Source organism: Tetrao urogallus, assembly GCF_951394365.1.
Source record: "Tetrao urogallus genome assembly, chromosome: 3".
NCBI lineage: Eukaryota > Metazoa > Chordata > Aves > Galliformes > Phasianidae > Tetrao > Tetrao urogallus.
The window spans coordinates 20,631,583-20,658,762 of NC_136815.1; the positions used below are offsets into that span (position 1 = coordinate 20,631,583).

Below are 27,180 nucleotides of genomic sequence, written 5' to 3' on the forward strand. Positions count from 1 at the left end.
CAGAGAATGGTGTTGTACAACTGACAACGGTTTTCATTACATCTTCACTTTCTTAGTCTCTCAAGAGTTTTCAACAATAATAAATGTAAACATGTGTGAAATTCCACTGTAAACCTTTCCATCAGTTTTATTTTCTTATACTGGCACTTTACAGACTAATTATCTAATTAATAGATCCACGGTAAGCAATATAATCTTTGGAAGTGCAACTGCTCAAGATCAAAAACATCTACATCTGCATAATTTTTCCAGCTTCTCAGATTAATTATGGTTATATAATGGCTCTATTGAAGTAAAATTTCCAGCCTCCAGCACAGCCATTCCTTAACTCTGATCAAAAACCTTCAGCCAATCATGAGATCATTCTTCACATTACATAAATTATGGAAAGAGTCACAAGTGTGAAACCACAGAATCAAAGTGCCAATCACATCTGGTACATCACTGTGACATGTGACCTAGTTCTATTTCTCTTCCTAAAGCAGTAGTATTTTCATGGAAATAAAAACTGCTTACCACAAAAAGTGAGCTACAAAAAAGGAATGTCTTTCATTTTCTTCCCCATGTTGTGCTTAAACTGGAATCAAGAAGAAAACAACATGTATTTTCTTTCTGGATTTATTCTAGATACTTGATCTATTTCATCAAAGATTCTCTAACTGTCTTTGATGCACCACTGTTTTCCAAAGATTTATTTTTGTAAAGCTGTTTACTACATTGTTCTACAAAACAGTTTTATTTTGATTTGTACATAAGTTATATAAATGACTAAAATTCTGGTAATCATTTTTTACACTGGCTCATTAATCTGACATGGAAGATATAATGAAACACACACATAAACATTTCATGGTACTAAATTACTTCTTCCGGTCTAATACAATTACCCTTAAGTTTTAAATTAAAACTTCAGTCCTGCAGCTTACTATAGACAACTTGTTGGCATTTGTACTGATGTAACAATGCAGAAAGAGTTCTATATCCAAAGCTTCCTACAAAAAGGGAACTATTAAATTAAGTAAAACCAAGGAATATCAGAAATTTCTGAAACAGTTTATTTCATATAAAAGTCAAATGTATTTTTCCACTAACAGATTTTCTTTTTAATCAGAATTTGCTGTAAAACAACATGATTGTTGTTTTGTGATTGTGGTGTATATAGTCTCACAGACCTCCAGAATTCAATTTGAGTTTTGACAGTACTGCAGGAATTATGTGAAAGATGGGATGGAGAGGAGCAGTACAAACTCAGCTTTTTTTCTGTAATGTTCTTCCACCTCCTCAAATCTGGGTTAAGAGGCCACATTCTATTAAACATTGATTCAAATATGCATAAATCAAAGCCATGCTAAATGTCCCAATTGCAACATGGTTATATGCAAATGCTAAATCCTAACTCCAGCAGAATTATTGTTTTTTAATCTTAATATAAGCAGTATTTTTGTTATGCTATACGACTAAAGGCCAGTAAGGCTCTACGTTCTTTTTTTTTAATTATTATTATTTTTAAGGATGTATTTACAAGTTGAAAGAAAAACAGGTTAAAATCTGGCAGAATTCTTTGTCCAACAGCAATTATAACAGCAGAATTTTTTTAAAAAACGTATTAGCTTTTTGCACTACTTTTTCAAATTTAATTTCAGATATTTTAAGTTTGCATCTTTTTTTTACATTAAAAAAAATCTGTATTAAAATAAATATATATTTTTACTTTAAACACGATGAGGATTTGTTCATTTTAGCACATTCTTTTTCAGGTTTGGGCCAAGAAACAATCTTTTCCCATGAGAGACTTACATGTATACTTCACTTGGACCTGCTGAAAGAATACTTCATCTTGATTTTGCATGATATTCTCTAGCATTTCAGCATTAAAATTTCAATATTAGGCTGCTGTTGTACTAGTCTCAGATCTAAATCCCATTTCCATGCAGAAAGAGTACTCAATCAAACTGTGATTTAGCATTGATCTGATCTTACAGAAAGAACTTTGTCTCACCAAGTTAACTGAACGTATCATGAGGCTGAGTTAACTCAAATACACTGATGTGCTGAAAAAAAAAAGCACAACAAAACAAGCAACAACAATCATGTAAATACTTGCAAGTTTAAATACTTAAGGCTGTAGTTTCACAACAGAAAGACTGCATTCAAACAGTAGAGGAAGACCAATGGTCATATTTCAGAGCCCAGTATGGCAACATAAATAGGTTGGCCATTGCATAGCCTGCAGTGGGATTACTTGAAGGGGTACTGCCACTGACCAGCCCTAGGAAATCACAGTGCTACTGGGTGGTACTTCCTCCTCTACTGGGATTAGGTGCAAAAAAATCTGGGTGCAACACACTCTGTTTTCTTGACCTGGTGATCAATTATAGATCAGAAACTCTCTTAAGTGATGAGGATTTTTAAAGTGAGAACTCAACAATTTTTAGATCAGTTAAGAATAATAAATATAAAATATCAGATGATTCAGTGTTATGACATACAGAAATGAGAAGTTTAACAAAGTTGTTAACTCCCATTGGAGTAAGTTGGAATATTCTGCCATTAACTAATATTTAATATTCTGTAAAATAACTGAAAAGGTGCAGAACCAGATGCCAAATACCATGGCAGTGATTCAAAGCCAGTTTCAGCAAAGCCTTGGAATGATAATTTAGACATTGTTTTCAAGGAAAGGATGAATGAATGTATGAACAACAAAATTAGTCATTATTGTAACACAGTAAATTGTTAGCTGACTATGAGAACGTAGAATCTACCTGCAGCCCCTTAATCAAACAAGTGTGGAGTGAAGTGAACCATGTACCAAATGAAATGCCCATTTTCCTTCAGATATATTAGAGCCTTGCATGTTTTCAGCATCTTAAAGACAATTAAAATAACTAAAACCACAACAGATAAGGAGATATTACACACAAACATTGCTCAAGTCAACAAACTTCCTTCTACACTATTTCCAGTAATGTCAGACTGAGTCAGACTACATGCCAGAAAAATCCACAGTGCAGCAATCTCCAGTGAGAAATATCCAACTGCTGGCACACAATTGCTCACTGAAATATATACTGGGATGTTGAGTGCCTAAGGTTTTAAAGCTTCCAGATGTCTGGAAAATTATCTTTTCTGCCTTAATTTTTTTTATTTTTTTTTTTTGAAGTTGTTACATTTCATGTGTATCAAGCCAGATACACTTCTACCTTGTTCAGTTTTTGACTAAATCATCTTTCAATTTCTGTAGAGCACCTTACAAAAAGACATAATGGGGAAATAAAGCACATGAAGTACCATAAGAACTAAAGACCTGTAAATTAAGAGTTTCAGAATACAGTTAGTTTGGTGTAGGCCATCACAAAATACTCACATTTCATCTACAGCAAAATAAGAGTTAAAGGAAAGTATAAAATTAATGAATGGAAAAAAAGAGCCAACAGCATATAAGCGACCAATGTTCTGCTTGAATTACTACACAAATACTAACAAATTTTAAATGCTTACAGAGATAATCTTTACCATGTACTTATATTGATATCATGTATACAAAATGCATATCACAAAAACGTACATCTTTTATTTAAAAAACAGATTTCAATATCATTTTACATAATGGAAAATTCTCTATCAGTCTGCAGCACAGGCTGCAACACTCCTGAAACGCTTGCAATTGAGTTCAGGTTCTGCTTGCTTAGAAATACATGAACACTGGCAATTCACCCAGACTAACCTCCTGACATTTATTAATCTGGTAGCTGGGCACAACTGATCTTTGGCATAAATAACACTTGCTAGGCTTCAAAGCAGACAAATCTGGACAAATACCCAGTGAAGCACCCAGCCTATTGAGAATGAACACCAAGGAGCTAATAAACACAGAAATCCCAGATGCTCATTATCTAATAAACACTTATCTGGAGAAAATGCCTTTTTGCCAGTTGGAATGAATTTTATGAAACAGCAGGAGATTTTAAAAAACATGTTGATTAGTTTGGTGTCCATCTCCTACTGAAAGACAATGATAGTTTCATGATAAATTATTTGTGATTCTGAATCTTTGTTACTTTCTCCTCTCTGCATTTTGGGAGCGTAGGAATCACCACAAATGACTGATCATTATCAACCTAATTTTGGAGTCCAGATTACACATCCCAGTAAGAAACCAAAGATGATGCAGGCAAGATTACAGATGAACTAGTCCAAACACACACACCTAATTACTCCTGAAGTTATAAGAAGAAAAGATTTCCTGACTTCCCAAAATACTACCTTAATTCACTGTTCTTCAGATGACCTGGATGAAATTTGTGGGCGGGATCCCTATTCAGTTAACAAATTTTACAACCAAAGAATCACCTATGTTGGCAAAGACATTCAACATCAACAAGCACAACCACCAACCTGACCTAACAAGTCTCATCACTAAACCAGGTTCCTCAGTACCATGTCCAAATGTCTCTTATATCTCCAGGGATGGTGCCACTCTTCCCTGGGCAACTTATTTCAAGGCTTGCTCACCCTCTCCATGAAGTAACTCCTCCTTACGTCCAATCTAACCTCCTCTGGAGCAACTTCAGACTGTTTCCTCAAGTCCTATCACTTGTCACTTGAGAAAAGAGACCAATACCCTCCTTGCTGCAATCTTCTTTCAGGTAATTGGAGAGAGTGATGAGGTCTCCCCTCAACTTTCTCTTCTCCAGATTAAACAATCCCAGTTCCTCCAGTCACTCCCTGAAAGTCTTGTTTTCTAATCCTTTCACCAGCTTTGTTATTCTTTGCACATGCTCAAGCAACTCTATGTCATTATAGCAAAGGGTCCAAAACTGAACACAGTGTTTGTGTTGTGGTATCGCCAGTGCTGAGAACAGAGGCACGGTCACTTCCCTAATCCTGCTGGCCACACTATGTCTGATAGTGGTCAGGATGCCATTTGCTTTCTTGGTCATCTGGACACACTGCTGGCACATGCTAAGCCAGCTGTCAGCCAGCACTCCTGGGCCCTTTTTGCTGCACAAGCTCAGTTTTATGCATTCTTGACTTTATCCGGCCTCCCAATAATATGAAATAGTTGCCAGTGTTCATTTCTGATAGTATTCTACCAAATCGCAAAGTATATTCCTATATTTTGATGGAGAGAGCTAAAATTAGTGGAAATGTTAGGAGTAGTCCAGACCGAAGCTTTCAGTCCTGATTCATGCAGTGAGTCACAGGTAGTTTGCGCAGAAGGTACAGAGCTAATGAAATAAGTTGGAAACACCTAGAAATACATACTGAGGAAAAAAATTCTAACATGAAATGATACTAAGCAAAAACACTGACTAGCATAGCAGAAACATCAGTCACATAGTACATACAAAAATCTAATAGCTCTAGAATCTTGTCTCTGTATAGGTACTGGTGGCCAGCTAACTACAGAAATTAGTTCAGGGTAATTTGAGATGGCTGGAAATCTGAGTTTGATTCAGTAGAAGTTATTAGCACGATGTGCATGACTCATATCAGCGTCTATCACAATCACAATCCATGATTTCACTGATACAGCAGCTGGTATCTCAATCAGAGTGAAGCTAGCTGTAAAAATGTACAAATGGAAATATCTGTAATATTGGAAATATGCTGCTTTTCAATTTTCTCTGTACTCACCAAAAACATTCTGCAGTGCATGTCAGTGAGACAACTGTAACTGTATAGATAATAGACTATCTAAATAAGAATACAAATAGGACTGGATTTTATCATATTAATCAAAGCCACAGGGCCTACAGCAGTCCTTTGTGGGCCTTGTAACTGGAGGCAGAAAGGGGAAAGCCTAGTCCCCGTACTGAAGGTTAATTGCTCTCAATCTTAAAAAGTAGTTTACTGCAATTTTACAATATTGGCTTTTCTGGTAGATGGCAGAATACATCAAACACACACAAATAGCTAAACTGTTAATTATACTTCTAGTCTGAACTACGTGTCTCTATCTGGGAAGGAACAATATTACATTCTCAGCCTTGTTCAACAAATACCTAGTACAACATTCAAATATTCAAGACTATTGGGAATTATTGCTGCTGAGATAAATGAAGTTTCCTGCAAGAGAGCATAGCACAAAAATAAATTGTTGGGCTTCAGATGAATTCAGAAACAGTAACAAAAAAAATCTTTGCTAGCATCAGAATTGCTCATTTTGCCAGAACTCCTTCTTTGAATCCTGTAAGACAGTTAATCAACACAACTGTCTTTTCCCACTGAGTTAAGTACGAAGGAAGAGGCAGCAGTACAAGCAAAAAATGTCATGAAAACTTTTTACCTCTTCTGCACCAAAGGAGTGCTATGACAGATTAAATTTAAAGTTACGAACTAAATGGATGCCTCATTGACTATGGAAACAATATGTGTGCGTATATCTGAAAAGAAAAAAATAAGATAGGTGATGGTAATTGATTAGGATGTGTAAAAATTGTGGGACCTGCAAATGGTATGGAATAACGGGTGAATATTGTCTTAGTTTCAGCTGGAATTGACTTATCTTCAGTGTCTGGTATAATGCTGTTTTGCTTCTAGGAGGAAAACAGTGCTGATAACATACCACTGTTTATAGTTGCTGCTAAGCAATGTTGTACAGAGCCAAGGCTGTTCTCAGTGAAGGCTGCAAGGAGCTGGGAGGGAACAGAATGAGGAGAGCTGACTTAAACTGGCCAAAGGAATATTCCGTGCCATATGAGATCAATTTTGGAGGGGATGGGAGTTCATGTCACTCGCTTCTGCTGCTCGTGGGCTAACTGGGCATGGGTTGGGGGACGGTGAGCAATTGCTTATGCATCACCTGTAATACATTCATATATATATACAGTCATAACTATTATACTTTTCCTTTTCTCTATCTTAGTAAATAGTTTTATCTCAACCCATGGGTTCTACTTTTTTTTTTTCCAATTCTCTCCTCCATCCCACTGGGAAGTGGCGAGTGAACAAATGAGTGTATGGTGCACAGCCACCTGCTGGGCTACACCACAAAACCTTTGTCAACCGACTTCATGGTGTTTTCTCTAAAGCTGGCACAGTAGATAAGCTACAATAAACAAATTTTCAGCTAGTTGGAATACATTTTAATTACGTAAAAAAGTAAAATTAATAAAGGTATGATTCCTGGGCTTATTCAAGAGATATGGAAGAGTAGCGCATCCCAGATCTCTTTTGTTCTAAGTGTCTCAGAAACAAAAGTTAACAATTAGGGTAAGGATCAAACTATATTCTTCCATTTAAACTACCTACTTTGAATACAGTCATCTTAAAATTTCCATAGTGTGACTGTAAATGCAATTTGGGCAGCATTGCAGGGGCACAAATGAAACTCTAGGGTAATTTCAAATATGTTGAAAAAAATCTGCTTAGATTTGAAGTATAAGCCTAAGTTATGCATGCTTGCACATTCCAGGCTAACATGCAACTCAAAACATTTGTTCATGAGACATTTTCAGATATTCACTGTGTACGTATGCATGTCCATATCCACAGGCATGCATACATTCTTCTGAGTCATCCTGATGTGCTTTGCAAAATGGACCCTTTCTCGTAAGCCTTACTCTTTAGGATGAGTTTACTTTAGTTCCTCACCTTTTTATTTATCTTTGCAGAAAAGAAGCATTGAAGAGTCTTAGTAACAAAGTAAATTTACGGCCACGTTCCCAGTACGTGAATTGCATCTAGGTTTCTACTGGAATAAAAGTGTCTGCTTATAGGAAGTATCAAAAAAGTACTGCATGGCCCTTCAAAAAGATCTTTTTGCTGTTTTTGGCAACAAAATCAAATGATGAGACAAAGCTTCCTATCAGTGGAAACAGGGTATGGTGATGACTCAAGATACTGGCAAGGATTTTATTTTGATAGTATCCTTGAACAAACCAAAGGCCACTTTATTTTCAGGAAAACATCCGACAAGTGGCTATGTGGGATTCCAAGTACTGGTAGTGCTACCAGGAAAATGATGCAAGTATTATTCAGCTATTCCAACTAAGGGTTTTTATTGGCACTCTCAGGAAGTTACATTTTTAGTGCTCCCTCTGACACTGTCAAGTTGCAAGTTTACTTTTAAAGCTTTATGAACAGAACAGCCCACTGACAAAAAAAAAGATCAGAAGATGACTACCTGCCATATATCTTTCAAAACATTTAGCCATTCCAAAATTTTAAATGCTGCACTAAAAGAAAGATGTCATAAACAAAACAACCATATATACAAATAATAATATATAATAAAATATAAATAAAATAAAAATAAAAAAATATACCATATATACAAAAAGTTTGTCTTCATCTGAACTCCTTACAAGTCATTCTACCAAAGAAGATAACTTTGTTCAACAGAAATTGTAAAGCAAGACTTAATGCAAAAACTTCCATTTGATTTTAACAAAGATGAGGAAATACTTTTTTAGTTTAAAACACTATAAAAATTCTTAGAGGAATACGACTAGCTAATCCTGCTCAGCGTAAAACTGTTGCAAATGGCACAAGGAGATTACTGCAGGTCAGACTCATGCAAATTCAATGAGAGGAACCTGTAAATATCACTTTATTCTAAAGAGTGAAATAATTTGGACCTGTTGAATATCTTTGCACCCACCACATCTTTTACAAACAGACAGCTATTCTCCTCCATGTTTAAAATCACTATTGGTAAAGAAGAAATTTTATTTATACAAGTATTTTTGTCACTCTTTAACTAATATGAAATTCTTTTGAACTCCTACTAGAACAGGTAAATAAGTTTTTGAAAAAAATACCCACATTTGTTTTTCCTGCCAAAATCTCTGGCATGAGTTACAAAATGTCACATTGTGTTAGGCAGTTTCTGATGTTGCAGCATTAACTGAGTATGAAAGCCGACTACCACTGGCCACAAAAACTGAAGAAGTAGGAAGGCAGCTATTAGCAGCACTATATTCTGAAAGATTATGCCTACTTGAAGACATTCATAATCATGATAAAATATTCCTTAAGGAACAGGACAGTGCTGAAGTGAAATTCTGGACTTACGAAAAACCACATGAGATTGAGCAGCATATTTTAACCCAAATTAACCAACCAGATCACAAGTGGATAAACAGCGTCTCCTGCCAACTACTGAACGATGGCTTTCCCTCGGTGGTAATACCTGGTTTGGTTTCTCTCCATCCATTTCCTGATTTTCACAAGCAAGAAAAATTACCATCAAGACTTCCAGTCTGCTTTCAAATTTGGCTGGGAACACAAAGTAGTATATACTATTTGGGAAGACTGGCATACAGAGGGATCATATTAGCTTTATTTACCTCTAAAAGCTTGTTAAAATGAATGAAAAAGACTGTTTCTCATGAAGGAAAGTCAGAGGAAAGTGAGGATTCTTCTTGCAAAGAAAACACAGTATTTCAGAAGTTAAGATTGCTCACTATCCACTGACAATGACTTCAGTTATGTTTCACTGGCTTCCACTGTCCTTTCTGTTCTTATTCCTCAGCTTTCTCTTTAAGAAATAAAACAACATTTCACTTGCAAATCGAGGGAATTAGATCATCCATGTGTTCATTAGCGTCAAGAATAAAGTCTTTCGCAGTAACAAGCAGGTGATGTTCTATATAGGGAAGAAACTGTAACCACTGGTGTCTCAAGGTAAAGTTGCCTCAGAATCAAACTCTAACATGTGCCAGCATTAGATGACTCGAAGGAGAAGATTAGTAAGGATCAAAGAATGCAAAGCCCTCAATCATTCTTCGTGTGACCTACCACTCAAACTTTCGTCTCCTCATCAGATGATTAAGCAAATCATCACCATGACACATTCAATATCCATAGTGTGAGAAACTCCAAGCACATGCTCTCTCACACTTCTGCGTATGATGGTTTTGAGCCTCTATGCTGTCCAGTCTTTTTAGAGATTCTGAAAATCACTTCCCTCAACCTATTACTTTTTTCAACTATATTCATGATTTAGGGAAAACTATCATAATTCTCATACAGTTTCTAGTTTTCCTTACTATTGTTACTATTTACAAAGTTAAACAATTAGAGATTTTTCTACATGTTCCGAGATTTAAGGAACCATTTGAATTTTAGACCTATTTTATATGAATATTTTTATAATCCCTGTAAGAAAGAACTTCTTTTGATTTCTATATTAAATGATCTGGAAATCCAAAGTTTTAAATCAACTTCACATACTGTTATTAGAAAACATCTTTATTTTAAAATATGATAACATTTAAGTTCCTGATAATGTAATAATATCCACAACTTACATTCAAAATATTTCCAGGCAGGGTATTTAATAAAGAGACTGGTCAAAATATTTCTCTCTTTTACTCTATCCCATTAAGGCTAGCGTCAGACAAAAGTAGTGTAATCCATATAGCAGACGAGGGTCTGGTTCACATAATCAAGTAACACAGACTAAGAAAATAAAAGGCACATGAAACCCAGTCAGCACAGGCCCTGGTTGAAAGTCTCTCCCCATCTTTCTTTCAAGCCCCCTCCACGCATCAAAAGGCTGCAGTGTGGTCACCCCACAGCCCTTTCTTCTTTGGGGTGAACAAGACCAGTTCTCCGAGCCTCTCTTCATAGGGGAGGTTCTCCAGCCCTCTGATCATCTTTGTGGCCATTTCTAGATCAACTCCAACAGCTCCACACCTTTCCCTTACAGGGGGTCCTAGGCCTGAATGCGATACTCCAGGTGGGGCCTCACGAAGGCATAGCAGAGGGGGACAATCACCTCCGTCACTCTGCTGTCTACCCCTCTTTTAATGCAGCCCAAGTACAGTTGGCTTTCCAGGCTGCACATGCATGCTGTCAGCACATACTCAACTTTTCATCCATCAGTATCCCCAAGTCTCTTAAGGGCTCCTCTCAGTCAGTTCACCACCCAGTCTGGCACTGGGGACTGTCTCAGCAAATCAGCAATATAGGAATATATGCTGCACTATCCCCCTTTCCCTGAAATGAAAATTTACAGCTTAAAAACTGAACCAAAATTGAGCAGATATGCAAGATCTGACAAAAAATGTGCACACTGTGAAAGATAATTTTATGAGAAGTTTTTTATGGACTAATATGTCAATATCTATTGTTTCTGGGATGTTCTTGTTAAACATTCACCAAGTTTGCTCTGCTTCTAGTTACTGCAACAATTTTCAAATGTATAATGAAAAAAGTCTATAACCCCTCAGGAAGCTACCTTCATACTACATTACCTTTTTTATGTGCAAACACACTTCTGAACATCAAGACATACCTAAATTTGTGTGACCCATACAATATACAGAAACTGAGACTGTTTTGGCTCTCTAACACTGATTACCTTAAACTTTAGGAATCAAAAGGGAAAAGATAAACAGATTCTTCAAAAGAAACTTGTAAATGAGGATGCCAACTTCTCAAAGTTTCAGCATACTAAAAATACTTCCAATTACACAAGCTTTCCATACGGATACTAACCAGCCGACATAACATCTGTGCAACATGTGCCTCTGCCACTTCACACTTTGGCTGTCTGACTTCTTAAGTAGTATTATCTGGAACTTGTTTTACCAGTTTTCTGATTTTTATTATTTTTAAACAAAATACAAATGGAAAACAAAGTGGCGTTTGTCTTCAATTAAAAAAAAGAGATTTTTTTAATGTGATTTGATTTTTTGTCTCGTTTTCCATAGTGGTAATAATTGATAAGCTCACGTGAAGTTTCATTTAATTGCTCTTTGCTCAAGAGAGCCTGCTCTCTTAAAGTATCATTGACAAAAAAGACTGCTATGAACTCCATTAGCTATCCCTCCTTCAAATTTTATGTGAGGTGCAATTGCAATGGCACTTTTGCATGTCTGCCAATGATCATGCTCTTTACCATACCGTGAAGCAACAACAGGCGATTGATGAGAGTACCATAAACTGAAATTATCTGCTAGAAGAGGACATATAAATGGCTGCGCTGGTCAAACCAAGGGACCTTTCAGACTCCTGTTCTCTGATAGCAGACATATGCATAGGAAAAAGAAGTGTAAGTAAAAAAGCATAGAGGAGTACTCTTCCAAACTTCCAGAGCCAGTATTTTGCAGCATATCGCAACTTATCAGAAATGTTTTCTTAATCTGTAATGACAGAGAATGACATGTCTTCTGCAGGTACTCCTGTATAGTCTCTAATATGATGAATCAGTAGAGATTGATTCAGCCGGCCTATAAAGAAATTGGCTGCTATATATTATAGCTGCCTGCCTTTCCCATCTTGGACATCTCAGTCAACAGCTAATTTGCTGCAGTTAGTGTGTTGCCTATCACTCGCTGAGATGTTTGGTAGTACTGTTTGGGTTCTGAGCAGATAAGCGCTGTACTTCCCCCAGCCTTTCCTATTACTGTGAGGATTACAGGTTAACATCCTGACTGCTACAAAATGTACAACCTTTATATTAGCTAGACTCCAAAAATTTGCATTGTAAAAGAACAAAAACCGAAAGTTGAAAAAACTTTTGCTTTTTTTCCCCCATATTAATATCATTTATTCAGGAAGCTGGTGGGTTGTCTTTGCAATTTATCCGAGTGTGGGCTAAGCCTTATGGAACATGTCACATCTGCTGGTGGAGTTCACTCAAAGTGATTGGCCAAATGCCAGGTCTAGAAGCAAAACATCATCTGGCAGTCTGATGAACGCTGCTGAGGCCTGTGCTTGGAAAGCCTAGACACAGCCCTCAGAAGTCAAATACCTAGAAGCAGATACTATAAAAGCAGAAAACATCAACAGGTCATGCCCTGAATTTCTGTAAGAAAACAAAGACCTTCTGACACCAGCTTTCCATTCTTTTTGCTCAACACTGCTCCCAGATGAATGACAATTTGTGTCCACTGGTATTGGCAATTAATGCAAATTAAGCTTGAAATATATATACCTGTTACAATTTAAAATTCCAGCCAGACATTTCAGTTCCAGATTACTCTGTGTGTGACCATTTCAACAGAAGGGTCTACCCTTCACCACCTAAACTTCAGGAGAAACTTTCTTTCTCTTTAAGTTGAACAGGAATACTTCACATTTGTGCAAGATCTGCTGTATTCTAATCACTAATAACAAATAAGTATGGTAACAGCAAGTAAGCTGAAGAATTCTGGAAGCTTTTTTCACTGTTCAGATGGCAGAAATAACAGAATGTCAGAGAGATCTTAGAGGGATCCAAAACAGCTTCTAGTTCTGCTGTGTGCAAATACTTCCATACTTGCAACAGTTGAACGTTGAATATTACATTCATCACTGCAATTAAAAATTCCTGAATGTGAAAATAATGACGGATGGAAAAGATGACATATATGGGTGTGATTGTTTCAAAAAATACATTATACTTGTTTTCATTACTGTGTTACTATATCAGCTACCTGTGTGACATTCAAATTATGTAGAATAGGTACGAACTTAAAGCCTACTGAAGCAAGCAAGCAGAACATAAACAAACAAGACTATATGACAAATAGGGATGGAGGGCTTAGGAGGAAATACACTGCCAGAAGACGAAGAGTGGGTGAAAACTTCAGATGACATCTTCTGCAAAAGGTTTCAGATCCTTAACTTCCATTTAATAACCAAGCATCTTGTACTCACTAGTGCAGCTGTTTTCTCACCTGAAGCCATAATCCTCATAAAAACATTGTGAAGACAAAGTAAGGATTTGAAAATATCTTTTAAGTTCTTCAGAGAAGATAGAAAATAACTGCATTTTCTGTATATAACTACATTAATCCTTACTTCTAAAGTAGATAGTAATTAAACAGGAACACTCTTTTGGTTGAGTTTAACCAAAAGTAATAATTGTGTAGAAATAATATTTTTCAACAAGTCTAGCCTTACTTTGAGGCTTACAGAGAAGTAATTCAGACAAAAAAAAAAAAAAAAAAAACTAACCCCAAAAAACTAAACTAAAAAAAAACAGATTAATGATCTCAATGACCATATTTACATTCAGGAGTAGAAGATATATTGGCTTGCAGTAAGATATGTTATCCATGCATGTTTATATTAAAAGGAGCAGACCACAAAAAGTGTTGTTTTGTATTTCATTTCTTTTTCAAAGAGGACTTTTTATATTTTGCACTTCTAAATGCTTGTATGACAAATAGATGCTCTCTTGCAAAAAACCTCTGGATATTCAGTGACGGACATCAGGAAATAGATTTGCCAGACTAAGCAACTCCTTGGGAACTCACCTGTTCTATCACTAATCAGCATTAAAATCAATAATCATTTATACTGAGAGAGTTCTAGAAGAATATTAAATTTCCAAGGCTATTTAAGAAACTTTTAGAGGAAGCTTTTTTCTTCAAGAAAATAGCCCTTTTATTAAAATTTCACCTATAATCTTAGGTGCATCACTGAAGAAATATAGTATACTAAATACGCTTCACTCCCATATTTCTTTTCCTAGCACTTCTGTTTCTGCTCTCCATGTGCAAGTATTATATCTTCTTCTTGTAAGATTTTGGCATATATTAATTCCAAAATAGTGAATAATTATGAAAAGGCAGCAACATTCTTTATCCCTCAAGTAATTCATCATACACCACATATGCGCCCATACTTTAAAACTGCCAAGCAGATCAAAGCAATATTCTTTGCAACAATAGACCATACTCTATGAAGAAGTCAGTATAATAGGTATATTGTACATCAAAGATGAATTTATAAGAGAGTGTAAAATTAGGGCTTACTGTAAGTGAAAACACCACAGTGCAGACCTGGCATGAAATTCTTCACAGAATATTAAAGCACTTAAAAGAAAGATTTACACATAAATCATCACTTCTTTATTATTTTTGTCTACACTATTCCTTACACCGTTGCTGTATAAACCACCAAATGCAGTCCATTTGGAAATCACACTTTTAAAGATTAAGCCCAGAGTTCCAATTTGATAACTAAATATATATATGTCACCAAAACAGAGCAACACGGTGCATAGTATTTTTGAGGCAAGAGACAATTACTTAATCCTTCTATTTACCAAGAACTTCAAGTTAAATCAAGTTTTGTAACTAAGATTAATGATGTTTATATTTGCTCAACAATCCTCAGGATTTGATCTAGTAATATATTTGGGAAAATATAAGGGTTTTCACAGCTTTAGTGCTGCTCCCCTCTCCCAAACACACACACAATTTTTTTTTCCCTATTTTTCTCCTTCAATACAGATGAGAAAATTTTTTCCAATGTTAATCAAAGCCAGTATGTATCCAGTGTATTTTCTCTTTATTCTCCCAACTTCCACAGTTAGCTACTTCAAATGTTTCCAGTTACCACTTTTATCTTCATTCTGGAAATCTATAAGATTTCACTGAAGTTTGCTAAACCTCCTAATTTACTTAAGTTCATAAATCACTAAGAATTTCAGTTAGTTCTGCTTAAATAGTGACTAAAATGCAAAAAGTCCAGTATCAATGTCAATCCATCAAAGCACAGCTAATGCCTCCAACAAAACTGTATCGATAAACCATTAATGAAATCATGTTTTTGGATTCTGAAATGAAATACTGAGAGGCGATGGTTAATACCTTTATTAAGCAAAATAGATATAGAGATTTGCCAGAGTGAGAGTTAATCACAGAAAAGTTACCCAAAGAGGTAATGCAACCTCTGACCTGGGAAATATAGAAAGAATTGCTGGAAGGTGCACTGGAAAGCCTGACTTTAGTAGTCTTGCTTCAAGCAAAAGAATGGTGTCCAGAGATGCCTTTCAACCTAAGCTATGTTTTGATTCTTGCAAAGAAATAATAAGCAGGTGTGAAGTATGAATAATTCTATGTGGGCTCCTTACTTGGTTCACTGAAATGAAAAGAACAACATACAGTGTATTATGTTTCACTCTGCTGACTAAAGGAACGATATGAAGATAATAAAATGGGGTGCTTTCAGATAGGCACATTTAATTGAAGGATGGTGAAGAGATGAGTAAACAAGCACAACGTTGGATTTAAAATTATCAGCGCAGTGAGTCAAGGTACAGTTTTAAACTTATTAATGAGAAAGCAAGCAGCACCTTAAAACAGAAATATTCTGTTACTCATTACAAGGACCTAAAAAATGCAAGGAAGATAATAATAAAGAACAAATAAATATCTTGGGATGTAGTCAACCAAAAGCTTACAGGAATAGCTTAGTAAACTGCTTATAAATTTATATGGTCCACATCAGTTGCGCAGCACTTCTGAACAGTGCCAACTCAAAATTAAAGTTCTTGGCACCTATACAAATGTAGGGTTAATCTGATTCTATCCATTCTGCTGACAATGGGAAAACATTGCTTCACAAATTATTAAAGATATTCCCATACATACTTATTTATAATGTTCATATCCAAAAGAGGCCCTGTGTCTGCAAAGTATCCAAGGAAGACAAAGACAGATTGCATTTCATTGCTATAACTTTCGTATTTCAACAACTGTGAAAAAAACAACCTTTATTTACTCCATGATTTGGAAGGGATAAAGGAGAAGGAGTATGATGTGATACATAGATTAGCAGGCTACAAACAACTTCTGGGATTTGACAGGATGAGGAGAGTGAAATATAAGCAGTTTGGCTCCTCTAAATTATTTCCCACTTCCATCCAGACATACAGTGATGCAGAATCTGTGTGGGCAGGAAAAAGGAAAAGTTTCTTCAGCTTCTCATTAGCTAGATTTTTGGAAAGGAAGAGTTGTGTCTTGCCTTACAAATTCAGAAGATGCTGAACACTACGAGATTCCAGGAAAAATAAATAAATAAAAAGGAAATATCAATTATTCTGAAGATAAAGTATCCCTCGTGTACCATTATCTCACTCACTGAATAAGTACAAGAAGATTCAGAGAATGACTGAATTCTATGAACTGGAGAGAAAAAATATTAATATAAGTAGTGGTTATGAGGCACAGGGAATATTTTATATTACGCTGGTTTTAATGAAGCATATAATTAGTATATACATATGTGAACACTTAGCTAATGAGAAAATGCCAAAGTTTCAGTAAAATGAAACATTGTCAAAAACTTGCTTTAAAATTTCTTCTTCTATCATTTACATGAGATAATCATTCTTGCACAAAAGCTGTTGCAAATTAACCTAATTTACTGAATGACATTCTTACTAGTGTAACACTCTATTGTTAGAACATTAGAATGCAATTTAAGACTGACTAAAAAAACCAGCAATAAAACATGTATTTCACTTACTTGCAAGATTTTTGTCGCTGGAGGTGATGTGAACATCTGCTGCAATATTGTAAAGAGAAATTACCTGCAACTAGGGAAAAACCTACCTCATTAATGGTACTGGAAGGTTCCAGTCCAATCATGTTGGCTTCCACCAGCTGCTGAAGAAGCTGTACTTGAGCCACATTGAGGAAGAAATCCAGATTTGTTGTCACATTGACCTCCAAAGAATGACCACAAACCAAAATTTCCTATGGAGGAATGAAGGGAAAATATTAGATAACAGCTACTGAGCAAATAATTTTCAGCTTCTGTGTAACTGTATTATGCTCCACTGCTGTAGTCTATGTTTCAGCACTGTATAAAGTATTGATGTTTAGTAGATTGTAGTATTTCAGCATTCTAAACAAGGATGTGGAATATTCTTTGCTTTGCTTTCCACAGCGTATGTAACTATTATATTTTGCAAGGAAAGCATCTCGTGTGAGGCCTTGTTTCCATTCATTGGTAATATCAAATAGTGGGCTATCACATTTTGGTTTTTATTTCTTTGGCAATGGATACATGTAGAAACATCTTACTTTTGATGGGACATAAACTCTACTTGTTTTACAATGAAATCATGTAAATCAGGAACTGGAACTCAGTGATAACCAACCTGGTTTCTCTGTGACTGTAAACCAGACAAACCTTGGCAAAGTTAGCTGTATGGTCTCTATTCTATTGATGTTATCTAGCACAAGAAAACCTATTTCCTATTGCTGGTAAGAAAGAGAAGAAAAACAGGATCAGTCCAGAAGCGTTGTTTCCCATACTTCCCATTACTTCCCATGAGAAGTAAGTGCACAGTGTTCAAGCTCTGAGTAATCTAAAATAGACCTCTCCATCAGAGAATGTCATCCAGTGAACAGATAATAAGACAAATTTAAGTAGCAAACACATTGAAATTCATGAATATTAGGATTAGTAAAGCTCAGAGATTTTTTCTTTATTTTTGTTTTATATTTTTCATCTGCATTTGTGACAACCCTTTACATAAAACATTAAGTTGCGAATTTTTTCTTTCCATATGCATTATCTGTTTTCCAACTGTACACATCTACTAGTGTTGTAATGCAAACTTAATACCCTTTATATTTCTGCACTAGGTCTGTCTATTCTTTCCAGGAGCTAGCTATCATGAGAAATATTCCTTATGAGCGGACAAAAACTTACTGGCACCTCCCTTACATAAAATGTTTTAGATTTTTGAGCTCTAAACTATACCAAAAAGAGAGCCAATACTTTATTTGTGCAACATGCTTCACAGACTACTTATGAACACGTTGACCCATAGACTGGTAAAAGTGATTGTTAAATCTGGAATAACTTGAAGTTCTCACACTAATGATTGGGGAGTAAATGATTTGTGGAAATCTGTGGGCTTGAAAGCCTGCTATAAAGAACACAGATCAAATTTTGTCTTACAGACAGTATATAGATTGTATTTTCAGGTTTTTTTATGAGAAGACTGCAAATACAATGTTTGATAATGCACCTCTTCTCAACACCTTTCCATCAAAAATCTTTTAAGGATACCCATTTTCTGTATTGCAAACAGGCTTATCTGGACAGGCTGTCTTTAATATCAAATTCCTTTCTCAAATTTTTTATCCAGCAGAGAAGAGACACCACAATTAACAATTATGACTTTTTTCCTTGCAGCTTGTGATGTCTGTATTTGAAAACTTACCACACCTAGACGATTAAAATAGCAAAACAGTAAAATTTTAAGATTCTCCAAATTTTATACTAACCTCTGGGTGTAAATTCTCTGGAGCATCAATTTTTGTAAAAATAATTGCAGGAGCAGCAGTTATTCGAACTGTAAAATCTGTTAAAATTGGAGTTAAAATGGCTCTCCTTTCCTGATGCCGTCTTATGCTAAAAAGAGGGGGGAAATAAGATAAGATTAAATCACGTTACGAATTTTGAGAGGCAAAAACTTCCTGTATTTATCTTTACATCCAGCACGTAGCACAAAACTGCTTCACCACTGGTCTGGTTTTTTTGATAGCTACCTCGGTGAGCATTAAATATCGTCATTATAAATCATCCGAAACACAAATCTGAATGCAGGCTTCCATTTCCTGAAAGAAGTATGTTTAAACACTAATACTCTTCAATCCATCTCCAGTTAGACAACTGACGCATTTGACACTGATTTTTCTATTGCTTACCTGAATTTAAAAAAATCATTTGAACAAAAACATAAGCTTTATTAGCAGCATTTTTCAAACATTCCTGTTTCATTTTATGAAAAAACATCCTCAATCATATTTGAATTCATAAATTCTTTAACCAAAAAACTAAGCCTAGAAGCACAAGCCCGTCATGTACAGACCACTAATAGCTTACGACAACACATGCCAAATGGCCAGAATCTTCTGGGTCAGGTCAAAATCTATTGCCATAATGTGCCAAGTGAGAGCCTCTGATCAAGAAAAAAAAAAAAAGATGTAATGAGATCAAGATGGTGCTCAGACCTTAAAAGAAGACACAGTTCAAACTGGCAGAATCCCTTCCATCAACATAGATTTTTAGTAATTCTTTCTAACTATCATAACTTATAGATAACTGCCAGATACCCCAAGGAGAACTCTAGAAATTATCAAGAAGCTACTGTTCAGTCTCAGCTATATGTTCTGGAAACGATTCTGTCGAAATGCATGCAATCTCAAATGCTGATTGTTTGTAAGCTTAGAGTTAAGCAAAAACAAAATAAAATAGCTATGACAGTGTGACTGAAAGTCAGGCTTAGATATATTTCCAGCAACATGACCATAGATGACAGTTTACTGCCTTTATTATTTTGATACTTCAAATTTCACTGACAGTTTACTTAAGTATCCTTATAAAATGCAGTAGGCTTTGAAATTTACTCAGGATAACAGTATATAGAAGTGAACTGGCAGATGCTACAGAGTGTGTAACAAACTTTTGCTTCAATGACTTTCCCCGCCTACTACTTACGGCAATATGCTTAGAAGTAACCTGATTGTAACTGGGAAAATTACCATCCACCAGTAAAATCTTTAATGTTTTGGGTCACCTGTTACTCTGCCAGTCTGCAGAGATAGTTTTTGAAGCCAAACTGGTCTTAATTAGATCCTCAAATTAGAAAGCAGACCAGTTGTTGGTTAGTAAACATCCTTAACTGAGAGACCGGTCTTAGATTTTGCCAGGTCAACAAATGCTTTTCTCCCTGCCATCACCTTCCTTCTAAATTTAAACCAGATGGCTTTCTTCCCAGTTCCTATTTCCCCTTCATAGAAAGATGAGAAAGAAATGCCTTTGTTTCTGAGAAAAATAAAAGAGCTAAGGAGTAGATCTATTCTATGAAAAACTTCCACGTGATGGCACAAAAAACTGCTACTACGTATGATTCATAAGTATGAAACACAGCTATAACAACATGCTATGTTTTAACGCCCAAAGCTACAACTGGCTCTTTCCAGTCATTGTTCAAATTACTTTTCAAGCTTACAGATACACCCATTTCTTAATTTTCAAACATTACCCGAGCAGTGCACTGCATCTTAAATAACTCTTTTGGTAATAGAGACTGACTGCTGATTTTTATATCATTATTTTAAATAACTCTTATGTGGTATTTCTGTCCTGCTCTACTCTTACTAGTTTCTACATTTCTAGATGGTGAATTTGAAGCTCAGGCAAGCATTAGCAAAATAATTGTAAGTACAAACAGAAGGCAAACTGAGCACACTAAATAACGAGGGGAAAGGATATGAGAAAGTGCACAAAAGGAACAAAGAAACAAATTCCACTTTGAATTATTAAGTCTTCCACACTGCACCTAAGTGCACCGTTAACTTAACACAGGTGTACGCCACATGAGCTTATGAAAAAACTTGATTGTGAAGAGTGTAATGATGGCTCTGTGTCTGCAGCACATTCATTCCGTGGTTCATTTGTGCATCTGTTATATATTTGTCTTGGAGAGGAGGGGGAAAAAAAAGGGAAAAGCTAGTACTTTTAGAGATGTTAAAGCAGTTGATCTTCTACACTTAGAAGTCCTGCACATTTCAAAGTCCATATGTTAACACAGAACAACAAGGCAGCAAAAAGATTTGGAGGTGCCTTATGTTTAGTTCTAAATTTAGGCTGTATCAGAATAATTACATGGACACTGAATACTGACCACAGGTCCACACCGTGAAAACACAGGACAAAAATGTCCTCCAAGGCTTACAGTTCAGATTGGGAAGGAAAAAGGAACAGCTAACAGCACTGTACATAAAAGTACCAGTACAGTGGCAAGCTAATCACTATTTTATGACTTTTTCTATTATACTGTAATACAGCTGGTTTACTTGTATTTTAAGCATGTGAAAGAAAACACTGCAGTACTTTTGTGAGTGTTTACAGGAAATTAAACCAGTAAGATAACCTAGGAATGAGCAAGGAAGCGCTCAAAAATTCAATGTGGTGGCCCTGGTAACTGGTGTGATGAGGTTTAATGAGCAGTGAGTGTAGATGAGTTAAAGCAAATGAAGGAAGATGTGAAAGGGGAAATTCGTAGACACAGAAATCTGGAAATATCTTGAAAGCAAAGATATATCTAATGATTAATATGACAGAAAACATTGTGAAGATGATAAAAAGAAATGTGAAGAACAGAATTTCATAATCAAAGCAAGAACATTAGACTACGTCAGATCCAGTCATCAGCATCTGATTACATCCACTCAGGAGCACTTCGAATTTATACAAGGAGGAAGGACTGCCAAAGAGATGACATGGCAATAATCAAAGAGGTACAATGGTGCCATGGAAATGCACAGTAAGTAATATAACTTGGTCTTTTCATGTGGAAAAGAAATAATCCTAACAAGCAGCAAACACAAGCCAGTAAGAAATAAACATGGCCTAGATATGAAACTTGGAAATGCATGCCTTATCCTTAAATATCTTTTATTTTTAATGATACTTCACTTAAACTAGAGTTTGAGTGCTTATATACTTAAAAAGCACATCACCTAGGAACTAACCAACAGAATCATTTAAGTTGGGAGGGCTCTCTAAAAGTCATCTAGTCCAACTCCCCTGCAATGAACAGAGACATCTACAACAGATACACAAATTATATCAAAGAGCTTTTTTATGCCAAGTAAGTTTACTGTCTACAGAAAGATGAATTCTCACACAGAATTCCATAACTTGAAAACCAAAATTAAAGTAGTAATGTGTAATATCCCACACAATCAGATAGCCTTCCTTAGCAGCATGAGGCATGCAAACTGAAAACGTCATAATTAGCATGCTAACTTAGGATTTTAGAAGAGTTTTCTCTTGTAGACTTCTATTACAGATGTATAAATCAGTTAATTCCTGATCCACAAATGCATTGAGATGTCTAACAACTAATGAAATCTCTGAAAATGAGCAGCATTCTGCCTCCAAACTCCATCTCACAATAGGTACAACAATTCACATCCTTACATCTCTGTGATGTGTTGCAAAGACTCATCACAAGGCAGAGAAGTAGCATTACAACACTTTGAGGAATACCCACTGACCAAAATTAGACAGTGCACAAACAAACATCCTCCAGCCATTCAGAATAACTATTGTTAAATAATTATATCTCAATAAAACTAATTTTCATCTCATTAAGTATGATGCGCAACATTTCTATGCTGTGGATTAATAAAGGAAATAATGTACTCTGTTACTGGCTTACACTTTGTACAGAACGAATACAAACATTACTTCAGATACAGTAAAAACAGCAACTGAGATACAAGCCTGAATGCAAACGTATTTTATTCCAAAAGAATTATTTTATTCACAGGGAAATATCCCTATTTCTCCACACATAGATCTACTGACGATCACTTTCTTGGTCTTCTTTATTAGAATTTGGAAAGCTGCACTTCAACTTTCCAAAAAAGCATGAAAATGAGAACTATTCAAGGAAAAATCTGCAGGAAACATTTTGAGGATCCTTGCAAAGCAAGAGTGGTATTTTGTTCAGTTTCATACAACAGATCATTGGCTTCCTGACATACTCAATGAGAGCTGCAGAGAGCTGTTCCAGATGGTCAAATGCCAAGGACAGAACTGTAATGCAGTATATTGCCACACTCAATTCATTACCACACAGAGAAGTAATGCTTTTAAGCTCAATTAATTCTTCTTTTTTTTTTTTCTAACAGAGTTTATTCAGGCTGCAGGAAGCAGAAGTTGCTGCTGGGAGCTGTGGAAGGATTGCACAGGGATGGGGGCGAGGCCTCAGGAGAGGATGTATTTCTTTATTTCCTTTAGGGCTGTTGTTTTTTCCATTGAGAGGAGGGAGAGGGAGGAGGAGATCTGCAAGCTGAAAAAGCAGTTTTCAATCAAGAAAACTTCTTTTGGTTAAGTATTCCCAGTTCCCCACATGCTGTTTGGTAAAGGGAATAAAAAACGTGGACAGGTTTCATTTGTACATAACCTTATTAGAACTGTCTGACTGTTTCTAGTGTTCTTTTTATATATTGCACCATTAGGGAGCTTTTTATAACATCTACAGTGAAGGATAAACATGTCATAATGGGAAGAGTTACGGTTGCTGATCCTTCATACTGCATGGTATTTGGACAGGTTTTTCTGAGCAAGGACACCCCCAACTCCTCTCCCCAGAGCTCCAGGTTCCCCCTTTACTTCTGCTGTGTCCTTCAGAGGCACCAGAGGCAGCACCTGAGCACTCCAGAATAGCTCTTCTTGAACATTACACTAATCTCCATGAAACATTTAACACCTCGTCTCAAAGCAACATTACTTTCTTTCCAAATTACATTGTATAAGTTAAAAATTAATCATCATAATAATTCAAAAGCATGAGATATTACTAGAAATGTTCAACTCCAGAAGAAGTGGTGGGAAAATCTGAAGGATTTACTTTCTGTGTAAACATTGCTAAAGCATTTAAATGATAAATTATGTCAAAACCTTTCAAATATTTGTTTGTATTATGCGCATACATTTTATATTTTGAATAATTCGGTCTTCTTTTAACTTTTTAAAAATAAGATCAGATTTCAACCCAGAAAACTGAATTACAAAATAATATAATTTAGTTTTTTATATATATTTATTTTTTTTAACAAATATACAGTGGTACCTCTAGAAATGGGAATGCAAATAAAAGGCTATTGCCTATACTGGAGCTTTCAGTGAAGTAATCAATTCTACGTCATGTGCTTGGATACAGATTGGATTCTATACTGCACCACATGTCATCTAAGCACTAACAAATTAGCTAAGTAAGAGAGAAACAGATCTCAAAAAATAATTTTAAACCCAGTTAAGCTAATGAATCATAATATTGGATCTAAATGATAAGTAAAAACAAGGAGTAGTACATTTAATGATATTATGAAACTAACACTAAAATAACTCAGTAAAAATCATTATGTTCCAGGTTAAACATGTTAATGAAAATAATTAAAAAAGAAAGCAGTACTGCAAGTAGGTCAAAGAATAAAACTCCCATAATAATTACAGTAAATCTTGAGATAAATGTCACCCTGAAAACACTAAGCACCATGTAAAACACCACGCAGCCACCCTCTTGGTTCATGCTGGAAACATCTCAAAGGATGGCAAAGTTCAATGTGGGTTCTTCCAGTTCTCAGCACAACATTTCCACAGATCATAAAATAGACCCAGATGCAGCAAAGCTGACTGCCAACTAAAAAGCAAAAATGTGAACATTCTGAAAAAGGACTGTAGTAAATGTGTAAAAAATTTAAGCTGAAAGGACAAGACAACACTCATACCAGCTTTTTCTTTAAATAAATTCAAGAATTAAAATACAGTACTGTATGCCAGAAAGAAAAAGCTAATGTATTTAATTACAACTGATTTACATTAAAAGAAGTAGAAAATTCATTTAAAAGCAATTTCAAAAACTTACTTACTTGTCAAATATATTGTAATAAAATTTTATTTAAGACGTCTGCTGAGAAAAAGAATATCCAAGCAGCTATACAAAAAAGGTGAACTTTGACTGTTTGTAACAGCTGCTTCCCATATTCTTATCTCTATAACTTTTTACCAGTCCTATTTCCTATCAAAATCCTATAACCATAAAGCTCAGACCAAAGACTTCTGGCAATGTGATTCCAGTCACCAATGGAAAGGGAAAGAACAGTCAGTACCAAGCTGGTTTACTAATGTTAGCTCAACTCAGATTGGACAGAAGACTCTGGAAATTAATGCCATCTTTTGAAAGTGCCAGTAGCCCTACTTTGTCTAGTGAGAAGGAAACTTGATGGGCAACTTGCCAAACATCTAGGGATCATGCATACATTTTGAAAAATTTAAATGCAAAGTTGTCTATGCAATTGTTTTAGTAATAAATATAGAAATAAATCATTGGATGTCAGGAAAGAACCAGGTGATCATATAAACGAAGAACCAATAATAGCACCGTGTTTAAATTGTTATCTGTATTCAGTCACTTCCTTGTGGTTTATACCATTGCTTTCGTTAGATTTACTTGTACTGCCCCTGTGTTTTAGTGATAAACTAGAATTTATTATTGGTCACATCCTCTTCCTGTGCATACTCCTCCAGAGGGGCCTTATGTACTCTTTCAGTCTTTCATCAAGTCATCACTTAGAAACCTTAGGCTGCATGCCATCCTCATGGAGCTTCTTCTGCTACAGCTTGCCTCACTTTCAGGAAAACCTCTCAGATTCCTGTCATCTCCCCTTTTCTTGAAAATTAAACCAGCAATAACTCAATTTTTTTCCTTCCTAATGATTCCCCCCACTTTTCTACATTACTTTCAGGAACATACCCCCTAATTCACTGTATCTTGGGAGCCACAAAGTTGTGCATACATTTCATAAAGAGTGGGTTGTTTTTCAGGACAAAGGACTTCCAAATCAAGGGAAAAAAAGTGTATGCCAACAGACTTCTTCTGGCAGAACTCAAAATGACCTCTGAAAACTTGCTTTTTGCTATCAAAGCTTATTCCTGTCTGTCTGAAAAGACAACTCTCTGACTGCTACATAACCCACAAAAATTCAGTTTTAAATACATATGAACTTATAGAGTATAAAAAGCATATTAAAGCTAGAATCAAAAATTCAGAAAAGTTAGAAAAAATAAACTACCCTTTAATAATTTCAAATTTAAAAACTTAAAATACCAAGTAGGCTTTATATTTTATATATTTTTATATATTCACCAGTACAGGCTGGGGGATGAGCTGCTGGAGAGGAGCTCTGCGGAGAGGGACCTGCGCGTCCTGGTGGACGACAGGTTGGCCATGAGCCAGCAGTGTGCCCTTGTGGCCAAGAGGGCCAATGGCATCCTGGGGTGCATTAAAAAGAGCGTGGCCAGCAGGTCGAGGGAGGTGATCCTCCCCCTCTACTCTGCCCTGGTGAGGCCTCATCTGGAGTACTGCGTCCAGTTCTGGGCTCCCCAGCACAAAAAAGACAGGGATCTCTTGGAAAGAGTCCAGCGGAGGGCCACAAAGATGGTGAAGGGCCTGGAGCATCTCTCCTATGAAGAAAGGCTGAGTGAACTGGGTCTGTTCAGCCTTGAGAAAAGAAGACTGAGTGGGGACCTGATCCAGGTCTATAAATATCTAAGGAGTGGGGGGCAGAATGGCGAGGCCGGACTCTTTTCAGTGGTGAGTGGAGACAGGACAAGGGGAAACGGCCGGAAACTGCAGCATAGGAAGTTCTGCACAAATTGTGCAAAAACTTCTTTACAGTGAGGTGACGGAGCACTGGAACAGGCTGCCCAGGGAGGTGGTGGAGTCTCCTTCTCTGGAGATGTTCAAGACCTGCCTGGATGCCGACTTGTGCGACCTGCTGTAGGGAACCTGCTTTGGCAGGGGGTTGGACTCGATGATCTCTGGAGGTCCCTTCCAACCCCTACAATTCTGTGATTCTGTGATTCTGTGATATTTCAGTCTTAGTTTAACTAGAGGGCAGCACTTCACTT

At 36.1% G+C, this 27,180-nt stretch overlaps 1 protein-coding gene across 1 annotated transcript in view; it reads right to left on the reverse strand.

Moving 5' to 3' along the window:
* The window catches only part of VPS13B (vacuolar protein sorting 13 homolog B), a gene marked incomplete at both ends in the record, with an annotated part of 421,628 nt that overhangs the window by 117,249 nt on the left and 277,199 nt on the right, over positions 1-27,180 (reverse strand). Inside the window, 2 exons of the mRNA XM_079533473.1 lie at positions 17,286-17,429; positions 18,975-19,101. Coding sequence (XP_079389599.1) covers positions 17,286-17,429; positions 18,975-19,101 — 271 coding nt within the window. The remainder of the gene's footprint in view (positions 1-17,285; positions 17,430-18,974; positions 19,102-27,180) is intronic.